The sequence below is a fragment of the Vigna umbellata genome, chromosome 5, assembly GCF_029865625.1.
Source record: "Vigna umbellata cultivar VRB3 chromosome 5, Vumbellata_1.0, whole genome shotgun sequence".
Lineage (NCBI taxonomy): Eukaryota > Viridiplantae > Streptophyta > Magnoliopsida > Fabales > Fabaceae > Vigna > Vigna umbellata.
This window is the reverse complement of record NC_142169.1, coordinates 25,289,975-25,304,636: the sequence shown is the minus strand read 5'-3', so window position 1 is coordinate 25,304,636 and position 14,662 is coordinate 25,289,975. Positions and strand designations below refer to the sequence as shown.

At 29.4% G+C, this 14,662-nt stretch overlaps 1 protein-coding gene across 1 annotated transcript; it reads left to right on the top strand.

The window, feature by feature from the left end:
* Window positions 1-8,959: 8,959 nt before the first annotated feature.
* Window positions 8,960-10,406, top strand: LOC124835822 (auxin-induced protein 22E). The gene is made up of 4 exons (XM_047310822.2): window positions 8,960-9,378; window positions 9,476-9,681; window positions 9,773-9,872; window positions 10,002-10,406. The coding sequence occupies exons 1-4, from the start codon at window positions 9,146-9,148 to the stop codon at window positions 10,072-10,074; spliced, it is 612 nt and encodes a 203-aa protein (XP_047166778.1). The 5' UTR covers window positions 8,960-9,145; the 3' UTR covers window positions 10,075-10,406.
* The last annotated feature ends 4,256 nt before the right edge of the window (window positions 10,407-14,662 follow it).

Below are 14,662 nucleotides of genomic sequence, written 5' to 3'. Positions count from 1 at the left end.
CTCCTTTACCTTTTAACCCTTCTGTTTATTCCTATGTAGATTTTCTTATTTTACCATATACAAATAAGAGACACAACAATAAAGGGACAAGAGTAATGCTTCGTGTAAATGGGGAAAAAGTTGCACTATTATGAAACATTTCCCTCACAGTATAACTTCTTATCCTCTAAATTATAGGCCTTCACCATCCCATTTATGTATTAAAAACTATTTCAATAAATTATAAATTCATATAGCATTTAATTTGGAGAGGAGGAGTTACGTCGTGCCATCAGTGGTCATTATAGAACAATGATTTATTTTCCTTTTGCTCTCTTTATAAGTTTGCAAGGACTATATACGAGAGATATGGTATATAATTTAATACACCGGCGGTGGTTAACGTTTATATATAACATGTATAAATTTATATGATAACCAATTTTTAAAATAATGTTTTTTATAAATAAACAGAGATTAGACCCAGATAGGGTCTCGTTTCAGGGGGTTGGGGGCTATCTAGGAACAGAAAAAAAAAAATCAAAAAGAGATTGCAATCAAGCATTGCATTAAAATTTATTGGCATTTGGTAGAGAGAGATCCTAAACCATGATCATGATTTTGGCGATATATAATTAAGTTTGTTTTGAATGCGTAAAAAGTTGTTCCTTTTCTTGGATCTTGCGTGATCTGAGATCCAATATTGTGCTTTCTTGAGCTCCATGAGGAAGTGCAAATTGGATTCCATGTTTACCTAAAGTGTACACACCACCTTAACCATTTTCAACATGGGAAGCCCCTTGGTACTAAGAATCTGAGATTTTTGTTTTGTCAATGTTTCACATTCAGCTTGTGTCAGTTCTGCACATGACATATGCGCAGGCTTGGCTAGCTACGGTCGACTTTAATGTGTTGCGTGAATTTAGCTTTAATGTGACTTACATTGTTCACTAGCTTAGGTACACCCAGTATTTCAGACATAAATCACATTAATTTGGCCATGCACAAATTACAGATGCACCACTCACTTGTTCCCCTTCGTCATCCAAACACTATCTCATAACCTAAGTCACTGTCTGGTTTCACTGCTAAATCTTTTTACCACATTCCCTGTCCTTCAAAATATTCAATATTACAAACACTCTCATAGTTAACATCATCTCCTGATCTTTCAATTTGGATAATGTATTCATGCTCAATCATATTTAACATACTTTACTAATATTTTTTAATAAAATATCTAATTTATAAAATAATAATACTTTTATAATAATTATAATTTTTTTATTTTAATAATATTTAATACATATAATTTTAATTTTAATTCACATAATAACAATTATATATTTATAATATTTTAAAGACTTTTTAAAATATGTATATATCACATCGTATTTTATTATTTTTGAAATAAACACATGTTACTTTTTTTTATCACTTTTATTTCTATCATATAGTACACCATTTTTTTTGTCTTCCTCTCTCCCCTAGTGTTGTCAACCATTATCATGGAGTCTTGCATGATTTTTCCAAAAACGCATGTAAAGATACTTACTCAATTTTTTTTTATATACACATAATATAACAAAATTTGATCAAAGAACTTGTATTAATTTACACTAAACTCTAATTTTTCAATAAGCAAATTGTAAAAAATTATTTGTTATAGTATTTATGTTATTAATTTTAAAAAAAAAACTTGTATTACTTTAACATTGCAAAATAAAATAAGATGGAGAAAAGTGTAAGTTATCCTTTAACTAGAATGTCTTAAATGGCGAGACAAGGTGAAGGATAGAGTAAGGAACAACGATTACAAATCGCTTTAACGAATTGACTTTCTTGTAAGTTTGAAGCCTCTCGCAAATATCAATAAATTCTTCATTGTTCTTAGTAGAATGACAACGCAGATATTTCAATTATTTCATTTGTAATGTTTAGCCCGAATTAGAAATAGATTATGGGCCGCTGTTTCTAACACAAGTAAATTCAATTACACATACATATATAAAGATAAAGTGAAACTACAATTATTTATTGAAAAACGAGACCAAATTTATTAAAGAGATTGATGTAAAAAAAAGTTAATGTAATTTATTAAAAAACTAAGAGAAAGATAAAATGATGTGAAATAAAGTACAAAAAGTGTTGATGGACTCAACTTTTGTTTTTACTTTATTTTCACTCAACCGATAACAAAGGTTGTTTCCTATTTCCATGCTATAAAAATAAAATTTTTAAGTGATCATAATGTTGATTGATGGAGACTACCTATCAGTTTCATTCATAATAAAACTCTTTTTAGTAGGTTTCATTTCTCAACCACCTTTGTTTAATCTAGGGTTGAAATGTAGATTTTACTTAAAAATTTGGTATTCAGTTTCAACAAACCAATGTTGTAAAAAAGTTATAAAAAAATATTTTCGATATTATTACTGTATTTTTATACCGTCGATAAACAGAAGGAGCATGATCAAAGTACACGAGTAAAAGAAGTAAAACTGTGAAGAATAAAGGATGAAGCATTGGTTTGAATCAGAGTGACGTAGCAATGGCCATGCCATTGACCATGGCTGCGAAACTGGGGGGCCATCTTAACCCTCTTTCGTGCAAAAACTGTCAAGGAAATGAACTAATGAGTGCCAACATTTTTAATTTGTTTGTCTCTGAAAGTGATTTTTTTTCTTTATTAATGTATCGTCAACTTCAATATCCTACTTCAACATGGATCAGAAACTGCCACATTTTGGTTGTCGGTTTGACAGAATATGTGATTTCAACCCAGAAAAAAACCATGTAAGTTTGGGTGGTGGTCAAAGGCAACATTCACCAAGAACACTACGTTAAGCCATGTTACAAGTTAATGCAAAATAACTTGGTAGTTACGCTTTAAGATTTGGTGTACTAATTTTGGGATTCTCAATCTTTGATCTCTATTACTAAAAGGAAAATATTATTAATATTGAATTCAATGTGTGTAGTATCAGATTGTTTTAGTAAATTTATCTAATTGTCTCAACTTTATATTTTATATACATAACTATTAAAAAAAGTTGTATAATGGTAATTTATTCGTGATTGCTTTCACATACTTGTAATCATATTGAATAAATAATGGGTTAGCATATATCTCAACCAAATAAATAAATAAATGAACCGACGATAGGCTTATATAAGAAAGATATCTATTTAGTGTGTAACTTAATTTTTATGTTTTGTTTAGTGCACGAGATAGAATAGATAATAAATAACGGACAAATAAGATAGAAATTTTTGTTTTCTAAACGAGTTTATGCTAGAGGAAATAAGAAAATAAAAATATTAATCAATTAATTATTAAAGAAAAAGTTAAATATATCTTGAGTACTTCAACTTTAATAAATTAAAATTTGTTTTGTTCGAAATTGTGACATTTTGGTTATCAATTTCTATAAATAAATAGATATAATATTTTTAATTAAATTATTTTAATGTGTTAAATGTATTTTTCAATAGAAATAGTGACGTGTTAATTTGTTTAAATAACTCAAATATTAATATAAAATATATTGACAGGTAAAAAAAATTAACGTAATCAATTTATCTTTAAAGTTTGGATATACAAATATATCAAAATTTTACATATTCTAATTTCATATCAAAATTTAATTAAATATATTTAATCCTAAAAAATCAACTTTTTATTAAAGGAAAAAGATTTTCAATCCCAGTTAATGGTTACTTTTGCTTATTAAAGATAAAGAAAGTTGTTATTCTTAGCTTTAAAAAAAATAAGATTAGTCACATACTATCTAAACACTTAACGGTAAGGAATTCATTTCTTTTATCAACATGATTTAAATTCTTTTACATTTTTACAATTATTCACATTATGTTTACAAAATATTGATGGAATCCAAGTGTGAGTCTAAGTCTCACATTGAATAGAAATGAAAAAGTAAAGTTGTATATAAAGATGAAAGACTCATTAACCCATTGTCTTAAGGTTTTGGATAAAGAGTGATGTCGATCCCTTATATAGTTGTCTCATATAGACCCAACTCTGATATCAGAGCTGATTGTTTGTCTTGGTGACCGACAATCTCCTCCTCGATAGATCCAATAAACATACATTTAGTGTACACAAATTCTAACAAAATATAAACCAATATCATAAACTAGTTTTGATCATAATATAAAAAATAAGTAAAAAGAGTGGCCTCAAGTTGTCTCTCAATATTTTGAGTAACAGACTTCATATTTGTTCTTCATGTGACCTACCAATATTCTTTAACCTACCAACTACCTTCCCACCAACCTACTTTGACCCTCTACCACAATTTTCAAACAAGTTATAGGATACAGGCACAAGTCAGAATATCTTTTCTTTGCCTTTAAAACTTTCATATTATATCCTAAACTCTATTACCATACCTAGCTGACATTAGTAGATTAAATTGTTTTTAAGGTGATTAATTAGTAGATTATGTTGTGCAAATGCCACAGTAATCCAATTGCTACAGAATGTCCAAACATGCCCTAGTGTCTACCTCACTATTTGAGTTCACATACAACTATGGATATTTCTCTCTGAACGATATATTTGCTAACCGTATATATCCTTTTTCTAGATACTATTTCCCTTAGTAGATTTAATTAAACCAATCACTCCACTTTCCTTCCCGATACCTTCCTAATATCCCTTCACCATAATCACTCATCACAACTATAAATTTTATCTTGATTCTTTATTCATTTTCATTATATTTATATTTCCAAAAAAAAAAGTACAATTGTAAAGTAAATTTTCTTTACAAAGTATATAAAAGATAATTTTGAGGTTAATCAAATACTAAAATTAAATCAATTGCAAAGAGAAAAATTAAGAACTTCCATATTAGGAATGTTGATTTGAATATTTGTGAATCATTTTCCTCTTTAAATGGGTAAATCTTTATATGCGAGAATCTACTAACACTTAAAAACTAGTTAACTTAAAAACTAGTTAAGTAATTGGAACTGGGTATTGAGTGAAATTGTAGTAAGCCACTAGAGGGTCTTTCTTATTACTACTTCTAAAATTCTGAAAATTTTTATAGTATATTCTTGTATTATTGTAAGAACAATAGACATCAATTAATGTTTGTTGTAAATGCAACAGACGTTAATTTACGTCTATTCAAAGTCAACATACGACAATTTAACGTCTTTCGCTATGACGTTGGACATTTAATAGATGTCAAAAGTCTAAAATAACAAACATTAAAATCTATTTTTTTGTTAGCGATTTAATTATTTATTATCATACATATAAATTAAACTTTGATTTGCTTTTTATGTTAGAAAACAAAACAATACAAGCTTCAAGTTGCTGCTAAAATAAGAAGGAACCAACTTGATATATACTTGGATGAGTCAACACTGGATGTTGATATTATTGAACATATGGATGTTCTTGAATGGTAAAAGAGTCAAAGTCAACATTTTTCAGATTTGTTAGTTAGAACTATTGATTTGCTAAGTGTTCCAATTACTACAGTTATATTTGAATATGCTTTCTGTAATTGTTTAAGGATTTTGAATAATTATAGATGTCGTCTATTGGTAAAAAATGTTGAAGCAATAATTTGTACTTCCAACTAGAAACATGAGTTTCGTGATTATGGTAACTTATTTAATTTAAATTTTATTTTATTTTAGTTTTCATAAATAATTTTTATATTTTAACTTTCATTTCTTCAATTCAATTCCATGTGGTATTAAGATGATTATGTTGATGAAGATGGAAGAGTAGAGGGGAGTTGTTCTGATGGTGTATCTAATAACTTTGAAAAGGAAAGTGATGAAGATTGAACGAAGAATGATGATGGAAGTTTTTGTATTGAATACTTTGTTATGTATTAATTAATTTATACCTTTGTTGACAATGCATTAGATTAGATCATGATGGTTGACAAATTAATTTTTTTTAATGTTACAAAATGTATAAAGTTTTTGTATGATACAAGTAGTGAGTACAAAGTATTGGAACTAGGCTTGCATGTAAGTAAAATATCTCAAATTGGGCTTAAGCTACCAAATCAGAAAAAAAAATCAAATTTTACAAGCTAGTCCGCTAGTCTGTCCTTCTGCTGGCTAGATTGTAAGTTTCAACCCGTTTCTAATTGGCGGATCAACCTTACTTAACAAGTTTCAAAAGTTGTTTTAAAAATTTTCCATCAACCAATAATATAATCAAATTATAGTATATAAATAGATGTAAAATTAATGTGAGCTTCCCTCACAAGATACCTTTATAAAGTTGAATTAAATTATATATAAAAATAATAGGGCTAAAATTTATATATTTATTTAAATATCAACAATAATCTTAATATCAAATATGAAATTTGAATCTATTGTAAACTAAAGAAGTCTTGCAACCAAGAAGCTTGGTATAATATGTGGGAAAAGGAATTATAGGCCATCGAAGTCGATGTTATATCCTATTTGTATATCTATATCGAGCACTAATGATGCGAGCTAAATATATAAAAAATGAACTCCTGATAAAAATTGAAAAAAAGGTTGCAATATAAATTAGAATTAAATTAAGAAATGAATACATGAAAAGTTGAAGACAAAGCTAACGAATGAAAAAGTTATCCATGTATTTGGTTTAGGCTTTAATAATTAAAAATGATTTGTGAATGATTAAAAAATGGAGTTTAGAAAGAGGAAGTTAACTTTAACAGTGCAGCGCGAATGAGAGGTAGACTTATATTACATCCTTGCTTAATTGTCTGTGCTAGCTGTTGTTGCCGAGAGAGATATCTTAAAAAGAAGGTGCATTCATAGCATTTCATGCCCTCTGTGTGGCCCAAACAATCAATCACATTCAATGCTTTCGCATCCTGGGGAACAACCAACCAACAATGCTGTGGGAGTGGGGACTACCCACAAAAATTTAATTCAATCTAATTTAATTAATCTAATTTAATTAATCTGATTTAATTAATCTAATTTGATTTAATTTAACTATTGGGCCTTCCTTCTTCAACATCAAAACAAAAAGGCTTCAATCTTATCACCCACGTGTGGCTCAAGGCCCACATTATACATCGCCATCAAAATTAAATACATCGCTCGTGTGTGTTTTCATAATACGCCACATAGCCACGCTACCTGCCACTACTATGCTTCCAAATTAAACATTACATTACTTCTTTAATCACCGCCTTTTCCAATTCCACAACCCTCTTTCTTCCTGTACTGATATTTCACTTTTCGATCTCACCATTGTAATTTCTATGTGAGGAACCGATTCCATTTTCCATGCCATGTATATATATATATATATATATATATATATATTGCTATGCCTCTTTGCATGCGAAGGGAAATGCATGAACTGCTGGGTCGAGAAAAGGATGCCCTGTGATTTCGTTTTAAAAAATGGTTCTGCATGTAACGTCAGGCTTTTGAATATCTCTGTTCGAATTGTTTAACCTTTTTGCTAGCAAGCCTAACATATCTATGTTGCATGCGTGAATGTGAGTAGGTTTTGGAGAGCTTCCATTACGCTTTAACTTGTTGCGTGGTCCAAGCAATAACTGGCTTCTGTTGTGTGTAGCTTTTTCTTGAAGGCGCACAAATAAATGTGAAGAAAGGGAACTGCTGATGAACCCTAATATCCTCTCTGTTGGTGGGACTTGGATACATCTATCATTGATCTACATAGATTTTTCACGTAGTATCCAACTATAATAAATACACATAAGCAACCAATGTTGTCAAATGCTATAAATTAAGATTTGTAAATAGTTTGCGTATAACGATATACTGATTATAATCACCAAAAAAATAATACTACACGCTTGTATAATTTTATAAAGTAACATGTAAAAATGTATAGTTATCGAGTGAGTGGCCATCTAAATGGCCATTAATCAAAGCAATAAAATTTGACGTCCTTTTACTATATCATTTTTTTTAACTCTATAAAGTAGCTTATTCACTTACTGTGTTTGGTATTTCATATCAGATACGTCTTCAGTGTCACAGATACACTTAATTGGTGTAAACTTCATCATATTGTTTTAATAAACTTTGTTGTTCCTTCCCTCTGAAAATTTACCACGACATTCAAAGTATTTTTTTTTAAACCTTAATGGTCAAATCCCATCTTTTTAAACACCCGATTTAATATTAAATCAATTTGGAATAAAATCTGGAATTGCATAAATTAAAACCAAAATCGGATATTTGTTATGCGTATAGATCGATTTATATAATTAAATAGACATATTTGATTTTGATGAGGATTAGGGTTGGATTACTAGGCGGCATATATATGAAATGAAGATGCATTGTTGAGAATTGACCTAATCCACTGAAATTTCATTGAATGCTATATATTGTAGATTAAGCGTATATTATTTATATAAGTAATGTTAAAAAGGAAATTTCAGTTGGAGAATGTAGAGATAGGATGAACTGGGAGGAAGGAAGGAAGGAGGAGTTGAGCATAGCACATGCAAATCTTACGTGGCATGCGCCCACTGGCCAACATCCACATGGTCATGCCCATCCCATCAAAGACACCCAAGTGGGTCCCACACCCCTGTCACATGGATTTGTTCTCACAGAGATCCAACGCTCCTGAAACCACTCCCAAAAGTTCACAGCATCTGAGCCGTCGGTTGATGGTCCACGTTTGTCACTGTCATTGGCTGTGTTTGTTGCCCCGCTGTCCCCTCTCATTTCGACAACCTGCTTTTTCCTGTCCTTCATGTGACAGACAGTCACATCTGTCATCCGCTTCCATCGTGTGGACTGGGCCCACTCTCCCATTGATGCCTTGTCAATCTGTGATTGGTGGGTGAAAAGAGCGTGTCACAGAAGAGACATGGTCGGTTAGGTTATCCCTCCTCGCTATGCGCAATTCATGCACCATGAGCATATGTCAGCTACATTTATCGTCCCTCACTAACACGTTCCTATAAAATTGACGAGCCACCACCTACTAACTCATGCACCACATCTTTTTTCAATCTTCAATCAATCTCTTCCTACCTCTATTTATATATATCTCTCTCTCCTTCCCATAACTCAGAATTTAGCATCTTTTCGATTCGGAATTGAAGTTCGTCATTTACATTTATAAAACACAGCGTGTGAACTAGTGAAGTAAGCGAGATCGAATTCAATGGGGAGCTATGAAATTGAGCTGAATCTTAGGGCCACAGAGTTGAGGTTGGGGTTGCCCGGGAGTGATGAACCTCAAGAGAAACGTCCATGCAGTGGCTCTGTTGTCAGAAACAGCAACAAGAGATCTTCACCAGAATTGGAAGAGTCCAGGTGCAAAAGCAACATCAACTCTGATTCTTCGGACTCCACAACCACAAGTGATCACAACGAAGACAGTGTCCAACCTGCAAAGTAAGCAACTTACATATTTATATTTACTTTTTTTATGTATGTATGTATGTAAATATATGGAATGAAAATTAATGATGAATACATGAATGGATGACAGGGTACAAGTAGTGGGGTGGCCACCGATTAGATCTTTTAGGAAGAACAGTCTACAACAGAAAAAGGTGGAGCAGGGCGATGGAACTGGAATGTACGTAAAAGTCAGCATGGCTGGTGCACCTTACTTGAGGAAGATAGATCTCAAGGTTTACCAAAGCTACCCAGAACTCCTCAAGGCCTTGCAAAATTTGTTCAAGTGCACATTTGGTAAGAACCAGCGGCAGATAACTTTTCTTTTTAGTTTTCCAATTGAGATATATGGAATCTTGAGCTAATGAATAATGATCCATGGTTCCAGGTGAATACTCAGAAAGGGAGGGATACAACGGATCTGAATACGCTCCTACTTATGAAGACAAGGATGGTGACTGGATGCTGGTTGGAGATGTTCCATGGAAGTAAGTCTTTTGTTCTATTTCTTTCTTTCATTTTATATTCATATGGTTGAATAGTTTTTATCATATCTCACTGAGTTTTTTGTTGTAAATTCGCCATCTCATAAGCTGTTTTGGTTTCATTAATTGCAGCATGTTCGTATTCTCCTGCAAGAGGCTGAGAATAATCAAAGGATCAGAAGCAAAGGGGTTGGGTTGTTTATGACCAGAGAAAATTTGCAAAGGAAAAAGAGGATAGTGATGAGGTCTTCAAAGACAATACCCTTTGTGCAAGCAAGTGCAAGGTGATTATGAGAAGAGAACTAATGCATAGTTTATCAGAAAAAAAAATAAAAAATAGACTCATGTTTTATGTATACATTAGTTTTCCTTTATTGATTTCAAGAGAGGCGGCTTTGAGGTCTGCTTCCTTATATATGTAGTCTTCTAATGAAATTCAACCGAAATGGAAAAAAATAGAAAGAGAAAGAAAATATAAGAAAAGCTAAAGCTGTATTGTACAGATCGAGAATATAATAATGATCTCATTTTGTCCCAGTAAGATATCTTTATGGGGGAGAAGTTATTCTTTTGATAAGGCTATATATCTTTCCGTTTGATTTTAGGTTGTAAATTTCGGAAATTTTGATTTTGTTCATGTTTTGAAAGTTTGAAGATAATTACTCGACTTTGGAACAATCATGGATGACACGAAAAAACAAAGAAAAAAAAATGTGACGTGTCGAATATTTCATAAGAATATTGAGAACTCCACCACCATTGTGAGTGGATGAGCACGAATATGAGATAGATTTCAAGTCAAAGGATTATAATTCTCTGTCCCAATATGTCAATCACGTATGGAGAATTCTTATATTATAAATGAAGAAATTCTTATATAGTTTAAAATTGCTGTGTTTATGGCCATAATTAATTTTTGCACTTTATATAACTAAAATTTACAATTTACCTAGAAAGAATCAATAACTAACTGCATAATATTGATCTATTATCTTCGGATTCAGATTTTTTACATTCGTTATTGTCTATTACTACTGTCACAATTATTGATCTCACACAGGTTACCATCACATTAATATACAAGACTCCAGAAAAGAAAAGAAAAGAAAAAACATTATTTTTAATTTTTAGAATTTCAGTCGACCATTAAAATTAATTATCAATTCTGATATTAGTTATGATTTTTTTTGGAGAGACCATTAAATTCAACATCAAACAAGACAGAGATTGATAATGTTTTAATTCAAAATTTTAAGAAAATTAAATTCATAGTATTTTTGTTTTTGTAAAATTTAACTTTTTGATTTTTATTCCATGTAAAACTTAAAATCAGACTTTGATAAACGTTTAGTTATGAATTTGATTTGAGAGATGCGTGCTACCCAGCTTTGGTGGAAGCTAAAAAGCTAGCCATTGTCAATACCTGAATAAAGTGGGAAGTGTATATATGTTCTCCGATATAAGAATGGGAAAAAAATGAACATTACATTACATTTAAAACCAAATGTTCTAAGCTCATTTAATTATGATAATGTTATAAAATTTTATAACTTTTCCACTAAGTTTTTAAATATTTTACAAAAATTAAAATGAGAAGTAAATATTTTTTTAAAGTACAATATTATTTAATACTTATCCAAAATAATGGAAGAAATAATAGAAAATTTTATAGGATTTAGAAATACACCTAATCTACATATATAGTGTCCTAAAATAATAATAATGGGGCTTGTCTGGACAATGGAACATCTTTTTATTTATTCATTATTGAGGAAACACGAGGACTAATTTGACAATCATACTTAATAACTAAGAAAATGTTATGCTAAACACTTTGGTTATTTTACACAATTTGGACATATAATAAAATAATAATATTTGTCTTCTTTATTACATCATATTAACTTATATTTAAAATAAAAGCATACTTAGTTATGCTAATATTACGAAGGAGGTAAAAAAATATTCTTCAAACTGGTCAGTGGGAAGGGTATGTTTTTTTTTTGGAGTTATTTTCAATGTTAAATAATTGTTATTATACGATATATAACTAAAGTTTTTAATTCATTCTAAATAATCAATAACTATATACTTTATTTTAGTTATTTTCAATGTTATTATAGTATGATATCTTTTGGTAAAATTTATAATAAAATAATAATAATAAACCTATGCGATTTATTCTCTATTTTTCATTTCTTTTTATTCACTAGATAACTTTCTTATTTATCTCTTTATTTCTACTCCTTTAAACATTGGTTTTTTCACCTTTTTATTTACTTTTACAAAAAAAAAGCATACTAATTTTATTTTAAATAATATTTTATTAGATTTACTTCGATTTCTTTTCTTAAAAGGGAAACTAACTAAATACAAAAGCTCAAAACCAAAAACATTTTTATATTAAATATTTGATTAGATTTGTGTTATTCTATTTATTTTCCGCAAATACATTCTTCTGGATACAATCTTATTATTCAAACAAGATTAAACATTAAATGTAAGCATTTCTTAAGAGACCATCACCAATTTCATGAAACCAATTCCTTTAATTAGAGGTGTTAAAACGGTAACACGGCTCAATCCGGGTTAGCTGACCACGAGTTGGTCATTTAGTGAGTCAACTTAACCCGACTCACTTATTAGCAAGTTGAAAAAATTTGAATCCGATCCAACCCACAACGGGTTGGTGGGTTAAAAGGGTTGACTCACTAACTCATTTAATTATAATTTTTTTTAAAATAAAAATTAGAACTTTTTTAGTTCAAATCTAAATAAACTTCACACTAAAATGATGTTAAACTTCCACAATTCAAAATAAATAAAAAAAGTATCATAAAATCCAAGCATAATCCAAAAACATGTACAAAAGGCAAAACAAATAAGTCTTTAATATTGATAATTTTTGTATCATTTGTCCATTTATAATATTAGAGTCTTGAATAGATAAATTTAAATTATTTTTCTCTCTTGAAACATTTTTTTCTTTATCACCACTACAGTATAATAATAAAAATGCTAACTAATAATATTGAAATACAAAATAATAAATAATTAAATTAAATTAGGTGGATTAGTGAGCCAACCCGGCTCACAACGGGTTCAACCCGGTGAGCTGGGTTCTAAGTGAGCCGAATTCTAGTAAGCCATGCTGAAAACTAACCTACATAAAAAAAATTATATTTTTTTTAAACTCAATTCGACTTAAACTCGTGATGAGTCGGATTGGCTTACGAGTTAGAATCTATTTTGATAATACTACTTTAATTGATTCAAGTATCGTTGGTTCAGAGTTCAAGTTTTAATAGTTAACATACTAATATAAAATCAGTAGCTTAGCATTTCAAATAAACTCTTAAATCACTGAAAAAGAACGCTTAGTTTCTGTTTGAATAGTGCTTATAAATTGTTATAAACTATATTAATATTTTTTGTCAACTCTCATGGATAAAAAGATATAAAATTAGAAATTATCAAACGTCATTAACTAAAATCATAAAATAAGAAATTTTAGAAAATTTAAAATAATTTGGTTTTGTTTTCAACACCGACTCTATCTTGAACCTCTCTTTTATAGTGATAAAGTAGGAAAAAGGATATGAAAGAAGGCGTTTTGCTATCAATCAGCGTCTATCATGGAAACTGATTGATTGTTTCAGATTTGGAATAATTTCAAATGTCATTTAAGGTTGAGCTTACAATGCCCTTCAGTTCAAGTTATCGTCCGTGTTGCGTAACCTCATATTATTGATCTTTCAAACTCAAAGTTGATCACACTTTCCATAAATATGCTAAGCCCATAAACTCATCAACCAAACCATATATAGGCAAGAGATAAATATTGATTTTATACTGATAATTTTTACAACTAGGAAAAAGAATAAATATATAATAAGTGATTGGTGAAGAAAATTATTGTCTTCAATTATAAGAAAAGTATTTAATTTCATCTTAATTTTTAAGTGATGTAAGAGTATAGAATATGGTAAAAATATAATTAATTTTTCTTTTTCCTATGATTTTATCGTTTTAAGCAGTCATTGAGTTAAATTGTAGTATCATGAAGCACGTCTCTCCCTTCTCTTTACGATTGCACAACAAATCCATTTTTGTAATAAGTTCAGTGGCATGCAGCAAATTATTTATCTCAAGAATTGAGCATAAATATTAAATAGTTTACCACAACTAAATATAAATTGCCTTTTTAAAAAAAAAAGAAATTGAAAATATGAAAGTTTAAAATTTGTTATTTAAAACTAAAGAATTTTACGTTCTACTTTAAAAAAAAAATATCTTCCTTTCATATCTATCATTATTTACTTTATCCTCAGCTTAACTTTATTGTCACTTTGGTTTCGATTAGAACATAATCAATTTAGTTTTAGTTGGGATATCTATTAGTTGTTAGTAAAACTATTTTCATCTTATTACTTATATATTTTTTTAACGATGTTTGTAACACTATTTTAATTGGATATAATTCTGAGTTGTTTTTATTAATCAAAGTCAGTATATGTTATTATAATATTATTGAAATTATTTTTCTATTTAAATCAATTATTTCTCAATCAATATTTGTCAAGAAAAATATACTTAATGTTGACATGAAGTTTTTCTATTAATGATATTTAGTTTATATTTTGATAATCACAATCAAACGACTTTTCAAAATTCTAGACAAGTACTCGCTTATTTTCCAAATTTAATATGCAATTTTCCTTATCATTAATGTCTCGTCTAAATCTTATAGGAAATACTTTAATAGAATAAAAGGAAAAAAAATTCTTTAAGAA

Excerpts from the sequence above, each read along its gene's own strand:
- LOC124835822 (XM_047310822.2), top strand. The coding sequence starts at position 9,146 with ATGGGGAGCTATGAAATTGAGCTGAATCTTAGGGCCACAGAGTTGAGG. Across the intron at positions 9,379-9,475 it reads GACAGTGTCCAACCTGCAAA|GGTACAAGTAGTGGGGTGGC; the intron begins GTAAGCAACTTA and ends AATGGATGACAG. Across the intron at positions 9,873-10,001 it reads GTTGGAGATGTTCCATGGAA|CATGTTCGTATTCTCCTGCA; the intron begins GTAAGTCTTTTG and ends CATTAATTGCAG.